The following is a 10810-nucleotide window of genomic DNA, read 5'->3' on the forward strand; positions in this document are numbered from 1 at the left end:
TCATACTGTAAAAGTGTCACATACAGTCTGCATTTAATTTGCATTCCCTTGTCCTGACTTGTTATAAAATTTATAATGTATTAATACAAACTATGAGTCTGATAATTTTGTTCATACTTGTCCAGACTTGTTATAAAATTTATAATGTATTATTAATACAAACTATGTTTCCGATAATTTTTTTCATACTTGCATGAAATTTGTTTCAGTCTTAATCCTTCAGCACTAGCTATAACTATAAGGGGATGGACTTGATTAGTTACTTAATAACTACTTCCAATCTCCTCTTTCCCGTTATCATATAGTTTTATTGTTGCCTTGCATATTGTATGTTTAAATATTGGGAAATAAATCATATTATTATTATTATTATTATTATTATTATAACTGAGATATTACTTTTTGGATCAGACACCCAACAATGTATTCACTGAAAATTCTATATCAATAATTTAACATTCTAAATGTACAGTATAGTAAGTTGAAAAGATGATTTCTTTGGCTTTCAAAAAGCATTCCATTTGCAGCTAGTACAGTTTTAATGATTACCATATTTATAATGAGTCTATTCAAAATTTAACACAATGCACATCATAAAAATTGTGTAGTTCTATAATAATTTGAAATTCATAGGTCATGTTATAATAACTTTGTTGTGTAATTTATGCATACAACTTACACGTAGTTATTATATAAATTAATGATATGTTAATGATATGCTAATTTATGAAAATATGTCAGTGCAGTAAGGTCGTATCTATATAGGCAGATACGAGCTTACTGCATTGATGCGACGATATATCAAACTTTTAATAAACTTCACAACATTCTTGTTTTTTCATCATCATCATCATCATCTGGAAATAGATCATTGCTATGGTTACTCAGCTTATCAATGTCTCTTTCTACTTTCTGTACTCGTTCTGAATCAATAGCAGTTGTGAATTCTTTGTCAATAAAATCAAACTGGGATACAGATAAATCATCAATGGTTTCAGGGAGAGGTTTCCCTAGACTTTCTGGAAGGAGATAGTCACAGATACCAGCTGTGAATCCAGTTCCTCCAAAGATCAGGAAAGCTAACATTTCACCCTGGAATGACAGTAAGCAAAGAAAACAGATTTCAGTGCTGGCAATAAGAGTGTGCTAGCATTTGCTTTCTAGATTAGAGAAATTTCAGTTTTTCAGTGATTATTCTTGATTATACCTGGACCCTTTCTGTTCAAACTATAAGTAAAGTGTGATAAATATAACTTAAAGTGTGATAAATATAACTAAAAACAATACTGATATGTCGAAGTCAAGTGGACAACCTCCCACTCACCCACTATAAAAACACTTACAACTATAAACGATGATAAAGCTGACTTTGCAATCATTAATTGCAGTAGTTGTAAATCTGCTCAGCATCATTGCCATTGCCAAATAAATGGCAAATGTGAATCTTCACCTCTCCTCTAACAACACTGTTGGTACTATGGAACATAGGCCAAGTACGTAAGAATATCAGGGAAATACTTACCAATGGTATAACAGCAGGTGCTATGATTCCTCCTACACGCGCTGCCATAGCACATATACCCATACCAGTATTTCTGTATGTATAAATTACAGGATTTGACATATGTGAAGGATACATGATTACGTTGACTTCAACTATGTCATTCAAAGAAATTATGTGATGATTTGACGTTCCGAGGAATGATAAACGTAAGTGGATCTGTAGTGCATATGTGGCTGTCATTTGGTCATATTTGACGAGTGTACAATGTTATATGTCACCTTTGTTTCAAGTTTGAATAGAATCACTAACACTTGACTCTTATAAAGTGTTTGTGATATGCAAGAAATGCTTTGATTTTGACGATTGACTTGCCACATACTAACATCCATCAGAAAGAGATCATATTTGTTGGTACATGAATCAAATCCTAAATCATAAGATATTGATGGCACAAAGTGAAATTTACAACAAATGTACTGTCATTCAATCAAATTGATAACCTCGCAAAAGTGGCATGCATATGTCAGTCTGTCATGAATATACATTAGTTGAACGAAATCACCCAGAATATGGACATGCACAGATGGAACCCTATTCTGTAGTATACACCATTCTATGCAGTGCCCATCAAGTTTTGAAATCACCCAGAATATGGACATGCACAGATAGAACCCTATTCTGTAGTATACACCATTCTATGCAGTGCCCATCAAAGGTTGAAATCACCCAGAATATGGACATGCACAGATAGAACCCTATTCTATAGTATATACCATTCTATGCAGTGCCCATCAAAGGTTGAAACATTTCAAGTCTATACCACTATAATGACAGTCACAACAATAATTCCATTTATAATGAGCTATCTTACCTGACTACAGTGGGTAGAAGTTCAGCACTATATATATACATAACATTAAAAGCTGCTGCAATACCCATCTTTCCAAGCATTGCCATGGAAGTTTTTATGGTTTCTACATGAGCTGAGGAGAAAAGACAAAACTTTAGGACCCCTGACCTCACTGATAGTGGATTATCTAATTACTAATATATCAGTGTCCTAAAGGTTTAATATATAGAATCTGAATATAAAAACACTGTACAAACATATCTTTGAACTAAAACTACAAACTTTCAAAGGCATCTATGAGTTTTGTAACTTGTAGTAAATGTTGTCTTTTTTCAGGTCGATGTACACGGACCTGGAAAGAAGCCAACCCTTCCTTTGTGTGGTGTTGTGATGTACACAAAACGGTTAATGAAAACAAAATGATAAAATCCCTTTCTGTAAACCCACTGCTTATAAAACATGTACATTTCCTACACTGATTATCCCCTTGCAGTGTAGAGTGAGTAATCCTAGAAGTGACTTACTCATTTCAGATGGTACTAACAGTACTGCTAGACAGGGGTGACTTACTCATTTCAGGTGGTTCTATTATAAGTAATGCTAGACAGGGGTGACTTACTCATTTCAGGTGGTACTAATAGTAATGCTAGACAGGCTATACCACCAACAATCATACTCCAAAATGTTGTCTTTTTCCTTCCAGCTCTGCAACAAAGCAAATAGAAAAGTACATTTCTACTAAAAGAGTCAAACAATTTTTGGAAAATAAATTATCTCTGATGTCTTGTTAGCACTGTTGGTGGTGTACTAAAATATGCCACATTCCAATGATCAGAAAAATGAGATATTTCATTGTTTGTCCCTAGGAGTGCTGTTTGCAGCCTGCTTTGAAGCCAAAAATAAGGGCTGAAATAGTCGAGTATGGTAGCGTAATTGGGGGGGGGGGGGGGGGGGGGAGACAGCAGACTTGTTTGCCATGTTCTCCTTGTGACTACAATTAATTCTTTAACCACTACAGTAATGATCTTTCAAGGACACTAGGAATTCTTTTCACACATTTTGTGCATGGCTTCATGTATTGCCATACAATCAGCTGCCATGACCAAAGAGTAGCTGTCACATACACAAAGGCCATGCCAGGAAACAATGATATTTTCAGAAACTATAAGTTCTGGAGAGTTTACATCACCTACAGTTACTTGTGATTTCTTAAGAAATATCATGTTGAGTTTGTGCCTTTATATGGTATCTTTGCCATTAGCCACATTGCATCATGGGAGTCAGCAGAAATGCTTATTCTTGATTGAACAATGAATATTCATGATTCCTAAGTGCTTATTCCCCTTTCAGTGTAAATCATCCCTGATGGATATTCATTACTGAACCATGATAATCATTTCTACATGTATTATGTTATACTCACCTGTCAAGACACACAATACACATGAAATACGCTGGGAATTCAACAACACCTGACAGCATAAAATTTAAATATCTATTTCCACCAAGATTGCTTGAATTCATTGTTAATCCATAATATACCATACTGCATGTAAACCTGTGAAATTTATAATACAAATTTAGGTTATTTCACCTTGGCCAAAATAATGCTAAACAATGTCTGTTTGTGTTAGTTCATACAAATTGTGTATAATTTTAGAGATTGAGTGATTTACGTACAGAGATAGCAACACCTATACTTACCTACATCAAAATCTGAGAGACCTAAGGGGTCTTGTTACTATGAGTTGCTAGACAAGTAGTGACAAAAACCCCTAAGGTCACAAGTATTTTCAAGTTGACTGAGAAGAATAATACTGGGTAATAATATATTTCATGCAAAATCTATGAAAATTTGGAAAAATTATGGCAATTTGAAATAAATCTTGTACTTTTAGTTCGAATGTCACCAACTTGGTTTGTGTGCGCTACATTTTCTTGGCCGTCACAAGTACAGTATTGACAGGTGTATTTATATCATGATTTACACATGACACAGAAATCACATAGCAGACATCTATAAACTTATCAAAACACAATTAAAACTTACCACGTGTAAATGAGAATTAACATCCTTTTCCGTAATTCTCGATTCCTGAATAAATCCAGGAATCCATATTTTTTTCCTGCACCATTAGGTTTTGCAGATTTTTCCAGGGCATCAAGTTGTAATTTTCCTTTTGTGACCCGTACACCATTTTTATTTGCAATGTAATGAAGGATGTCTTCAGCTTCCTGTATTCTACCTTGTGTGATCAGCCATCTAGGGGATTCTGGGGTCACCCTGCAGGTTAAAGTTCAAAGGTGAAGAGGACTATACCTTGAGATGGTGTGTTTGTGAGACTACATATGGCTATAAATGAAAGTACTGCACAATACCTTAATATTGATTGTGATCGAGTTCTGGGCTCTGTGTTTATTGTGTGTGTGTCTGTGTGTGTGTGTGTGTGTGTGTGTGTGTGTGTGTGTGTTTATTGTGTGTGTGTGTGTGTGTGTGTGTGTGTGCAGTGTGTGTGTATGTGTGTGTGTGTGTGTGTGTGCAGTGTGTGTATGTGTGAGCGAGTGTGTGTGAGTGAGTGAGTGAGTGTGCATGTGTGTGTGTGTGCAGTGTGTGTGTGTATGTGTGAGTGTGTGTGAGTGAGTGAGTGTGCGTGTGTGTGTGTGTGTGTGTGTGTGTGTGTTGTGTATGTATGTATATACATGTATGTATGTATGTACTTACCAATATCCCATTGAAAACAATATCCCTGGTGCACATGTTATTCCAATCAAATATCTCCAATCTCGTACAAGATATGCTACTGAACCGAAGATCTGAAATAAAGAAGTCAGTGATACCAAAGTGATATTAATAACACTAAAAAGAATATTATTAATCTGACATACAAGCAACTGTTTATGACTAAAATTATCTGATCGATAATGATATGTGGAGCAGTAAACTCAAATTGATTATCTCTCACACTATGGTGCCTGCATCATGGTTGTCCATATCATAAAGCCTGCATGGTTGTCTAAATAATAAAGCCTGCATCATGCAGTACATGAAAGCATATGTCTACACACACACAGAGTGATTCATATACATAGCTATACATACCACTATACCAACAGCAAACTCTACCTGTACCAGTGTCCCTGCAAATGCTCTACGTGATGGTCCTATGGTTTCAGTGGCCAGTATGAATCCTACAAGCCCTACTCCTCCATTGCACATACCAGTAAAACATCTAAGAAATAACAACAGATTAAAGACATTACATCCACTTTGCTTCAAAGTTACACATCTTACCATTATTGTACTGATTGCATATAAAACAAGTTTAGCAAGAAAGTCATGCTGCCTTGTCCTATAGTATGTATTATTTCGCATTTATTAGCACTCTATACTTTCCTCACCAAATATCAAGAAAATTATAATAAAACCCTAGTCTAGTTACTACACATGTAGTCGTTCTCTATGTTCTCTTTCTAACGTATAGTCAAACTGAGAAATTCTATCAAAACTTTAGCTAAATCTCATGCTGGGGAAGTGATGAAGAGTGCATGTCAGTAGTAATCTATCACATACTGACAGGCAGTTGTAATTGGTTTATTGCTTCATTCAGTTTACTACAAACTCAACCTCCAGTTTGAAAGTAAGTCACATGAGAACACGATAATGTCATTGGATTTATATCAATGCTCCGATAGCATAAACTATCACTGTTGGTAGTAAAAAATGGAATTCTGTGTGAGAGAAATCCATGTAACTACAAATTGGTGATGATGATAACATATATACATGTAGTATTAGACTAATAACTCCTGGCTTCATATATAATATATTTATAAGTAGATGTTTATAGTCAAGGGTCTATCACTAAAGTTTTGTTGTCTCTACATACAATGTTTTTGTTAAAGTGGCCATATGGATGAGGATTGGGTTTTTATTTTGGAATTTTAATTTATGAAACAATTTTATCATGGCTTACTACTTGAAAATCAATGTGAAACAACATATGCTAAGTCCTTGTTTGCAACTCAATAAATTGCAAAAAAAATTAATAAATGTATAAAATGTTTATAAATTAGATTTTACACATTTTTTTATTATTTTTTTTTATAGCTTTTTACAATGTATTGAGTTACAAAAAGAGATTGGTCTATGTTGTTTCACATCAATTTTTCAAATAGGACGTCATGGTAAAATTGTTTTATTAATAAAAAATCCTAAATAAATACCCAATCCTCATCCATATGACCATTTTATGGGCAGTAAGCTGGTAAAATCTGCCTGCATCCTCCAGATATTTTATTGAGGTTCCCCACCACAATTAATGGGATATGTCACATGGTATGGGCAGCAAAGTCTACCAAATTTCCCTTCTATGTTACCAGGGTATCCAGACCTTAGCAAAAAACACCATCATACTGTATGACAATCTGAAAATACAATGTAAACAGCAACCATATGCTACTTCATTTAAATGACTATGTCATTGCAAGGTGACATATACTGGGGTGAGATTACAGTGTGTTACAATACACTATAATAATAGTAACACACCTGTAGACATTTGTGTATAAAACTATGTCATTGCAAGGTGACATATACTGGGGTGAGATTACAGTGTGTTACAATACACTATAATAATAGTAACACACCTGTAGACATTTGTGTATAAAACTATGTCATTGCAAGGTGACATATACTGGGGTGAGATTACAGTGTGTTACAATACACTACAATAATAGTAACACACCTGTAGACACTTGTGTATAAAACTATGTCATTGCAAGGTGACATATACTAGGGTGAGATTACAGTGTGTTACAATACAATACAATAATAGTAACACACCTGTAGACACTTGTGTATAAAACTATATCATTGCAAGGTGACATATACTGGGGTGAGATTACAGTGTGTTACAATACACTACAATAATAGTAACACACCTGTAGACACTTGTGTATAAAACTATGTCATTGCAAGGTGACATATACTGGGGTGAGATTACAGTGTGTTACAATACAATACAATAATAGTAACACACCTGTAGACACTTGTGTATAAAACTATGTCATTGCAAGGTGACATATACTGGGGTGAGATTACAGTGTGTTACAATACAATACAATAATAGTAACACACCTGTAGACATTTGTGTATAAAACTATGTCATTGCAAGGTGACATATACTGGGATGAGATTACAGTGTGTTACAATACACTATAATAATAGTAACACACCTGTAGACACTTGTGTATAAAACTATGTCATTGCAAGGTGACATATACTGGGATGAGATTACAGTGTGTTACAATACACTACAATATAGTAACACACCTGTAGACACTTGTGTATAAAACTATGTCATTGCAAGGTGACATATACTAGGGTGAGATTACAGTGTTACAATACAATACAATAATAGTAACACACCTGTAGACACTTGTGTATAAAACTATGTCATTGCAAGGTGACATATACTGGGGTGAGATTACAGTGTGTTACAATACACTATAATAATAGTAACACACCTGTAGACACTTGTGTATAAAACTATGTCATTGCAAGGTGACATATACTAGGGTGAGATTACAGTGTTACAATACAATACAATAATAGTAACACACCTGTAGACATTTATGTAAAATTACATATTGTATGACTATCTTTAGTCAGTTTTGTCTTTCAACAACACATCTTGTTCTCTTACAATTGAAAGTAACAGTAATCAACAGGCTATTTTTTGAGACTGCAATATCAAATATTTTAAAGTCGCCATGTGGATGAGAATTGGGTATTCTGGAATTTTAATTGATAAAACAACTTTACAATTTTTTTGACATAAAAAACATGTGAAATAACATGTTTGTTTGTTTGTTTGTGATTCAATGAATTACAAAAAGTAAAAAAAATGTGTAAAATGTGTAAAAAAAAATGTATACACCTTTCAGCTTTTTGCAATTTATTAAATTATTTATCTCCTAGGTGATGTCACCTGACTATTGCAAATAGGTGGAGGGTTGTAACCATGGTTACCATTGTGGGATGGATAATGTTCTCAAATTTCACTGGATTTGTGTATTTTCCTATTCTTGTGAATCATTATACTGCTGATATCCAACAGATTCAGACAAAAGATAATTGTTACTGCAGTCACTTCAAAAATAGATTTTAAAAAGGTAATATCAATACATTAAAATGCATTCTTACAAGCCACAGCACGTCAGAAACAATGAGATATATACTGAAAGATGTTTTGAACATGCCATACATAGGCCAGTAGTTTGTGCCATTGCTTACATTCTATTCTACTGTACATCTAATAGTATACCTACCTTAGAATTAAAAACATTGTGAATGACGTGGAGGCTGCACTGGCCAAGGAAAACACTGTGATCAGCACTGTACCAATATAAAATGTTTTCCTTCGTCCATGGTTGTCTGACATACTACTAAAAATATAGCTACCAATCAAGACTCCAACCATGTAAATAGACTGAGCTACATTAAGTTTGTAACTTTCATCACAAACTAGATTCCACTATAAAGAATATGAAATAAGAACGATATAAAATATATTGTTCATAATTCCAAGAATCATAGGAGAGTAAAATATAGTTACTTAGGAATGGAAAATTAGAAACAAATGCAGCATTTCAATGTCTACTACACATTATGATATGTGGTGAAGAGTAATAAATAAAAAAATAAATAATAAATAAATAAATAAATAAATAAATAAATAAAAATAAATAAATAAATAACAAACAAACAAACAAGCAAGCAAGCAAGCAAGCAAATAAATAAATAAATAAATAAATAAATAAATAAATAAATAAATAAATAAATAAATAAATGACTACATATTTCTTACATTGTCCCAACATTTTAGTAGTGTACGCAGGGACTTTATTGTATTGTATTCCTATTGTGACATTTGGTTACTTAGGATGTAGACATTATATTATTGTATTATTGTATTGTGTTGTATTGGTATTTCTGACTTTTAAAAAAAAATCATTATATAACTACTGAATTTCACTGAACTGGATAAATATTTGTAAAAGACGACTCGGAAAAAATACTGAGTGACCAATATTCACCTCTGAGGCAATAGATGTAACCTCTGGACTGTAGACGTATTTGTGACATGGTTTGGCACATATGTGAGGGAGATCTCTTTCATGTGTTCGTCCACGATCACCACAATAAAAGTCCGGTGTAATTCCCGTCATTGCAAGACATAGCATATGAACTGCTGTCCATGTTGAACATATATTAGATACAACAAAAAACTGTACTTTTTGTTGTTTACCAAACTCCCCTACAGTCTTTAAGATCTTGTCAAAATCCATTCTTTCCGTAACCGACGTTTTTGACAGCTGTTTCAACGAATCATCTTCGAGACGATGTTTCGGTGCAATATTTTGTTTCAATCGACGTCGTGGGTTTGGATTCGTACATGAACTCGACATATGCTGCAAAGGGAGCACACAAACAATGTAGTCAACTTAACAACACCTAGTATCGCTGTTTTTAACTGGAAGACTGGCGGTCAGGAGCTAGGAGCAGACGAAATCACACCACAGCTTCCGGTGCTTCTTCAGTGGTCGACGTTGCACTTCCTGTATTGATCGCTCTTCTAAACTTTGTCGGTACACACTTTTATTTACATCTAGGTGTCGAATTGCTAGATAGATTATCTAACACAATCTTTTTGAGATATACTAATTTTGCGAAATATAACTGCCGACATAAACAACCGAATGAAATTACTTTTATGAATGCGACCCGAGGAGTTCGAGTGACCTTTTCGATTACAAGGCATGATGGGAAATTATTTGTTTTCTTTGTTTTTACAAACTTATTTAGATACGTCATACTGTTCAGCCCAATCAGGTTTCTTGATGAGTGCTGGCTGTTAGCGTGGCACGAATGTCTACATCTTACAGACTAACTTATAAGTAAGTACCCACCCTCCCAGAACATACACATTGACAAGATAAAATCATTGATTATTATATAGCAGAAGAAAAGAAAAGAAAAACTATTGTGTTTGCCATGAACGAAATGTGTATTTGTCCCACCTCCCTCATCATAGTCCTTTCAAAGCAATAGAATATATCGTAAGGTTATGTCTCTGAAAGTATTTCGATTTCATATAATGTTTACTATATAGCTAGGCCTATATGCAATATTGTGACCAACAAAGAAAGTGGGGTTTTCCTCAAATTCGCTTCAACACGTATCCCCGATGATTCAATGCCATCACATGGCGCTCAGGCTTATATAATTATAGCGAGTTAAGTTTACGAAAGCAAACAAGCTAACAAACTAACAAAAACAGACTAGTCTATAATTCTAAACTGGTCCAATATTACGTTTTAAAAACTTAATTACTAATACCAGTATATGAAGTTGTCAAAATGTAGTACCGTACACGTGTACCAGTTTAGAATGC

The 10810-nt window shown here is 34.1% G+C and overlaps 1 protein-coding gene across 1 annotated transcript; it reads right to left on the reverse strand.

Annotated features, from left to right (window-relative positions):
* Positions 1-819: 819 nt before the first annotated feature.
* LOC144440045 (solute carrier family 22 member 15-like) lies at positions 820-9704 on the reverse strand. The gene is made up of 10 exons (XM_078129275.1): positions 9453-9704; positions 8685-8890; positions 5455-5584; positions 5077-5168; positions 4405-4638; positions 3778-3912; positions 2974-3059; positions 2376-2487; positions 1523-1595; positions 820-1092 (listed from the first exon to the last, which is right to left on the reverse strand). The coding sequence occupies exons 1-10, from the start codon at positions 9702-9704 to the stop codon at positions 820-822; spliced, it is 1593 nt and encodes a 530-aa protein (XP_077985401.1).
* Positions 9705-10810: the final 1106 nt, after the last annotated feature.

This window comes from Glandiceps talaboti, chromosome 9, assembly GCF_964340395.1.
Source record: "Glandiceps talaboti chromosome 9, keGlaTala1.1, whole genome shotgun sequence".
NCBI classification, from domain to species: domain Eukaryota; kingdom Metazoa; phylum Hemichordata; class Enteropneusta; family Spengelidae; genus Glandiceps; species Glandiceps talaboti.

Coding starts and splice junctions, on each gene's coding strand:
- LOC144440045 (XM_078129275.1), bottom strand. CDS start 9,704: ATGGATTTTGACAAGATCTTAAAGACTGTAGGGGAGTTTGGTAAACAA. Junction 5,585..8,684: donor ACAATGTTTTTAATTCTAAG/GTAGGTATACTA, acceptor GTTATTTCTTAG/ATGTTTTACTGGTATGTGCA. Junction 5,169..5,454: donor AGTTTGCTGTTGGTATAGTG/GTATGTATAGCT, acceptor TCTTTATTTCAG/ATCTTCGGTTCAGTAGCATA.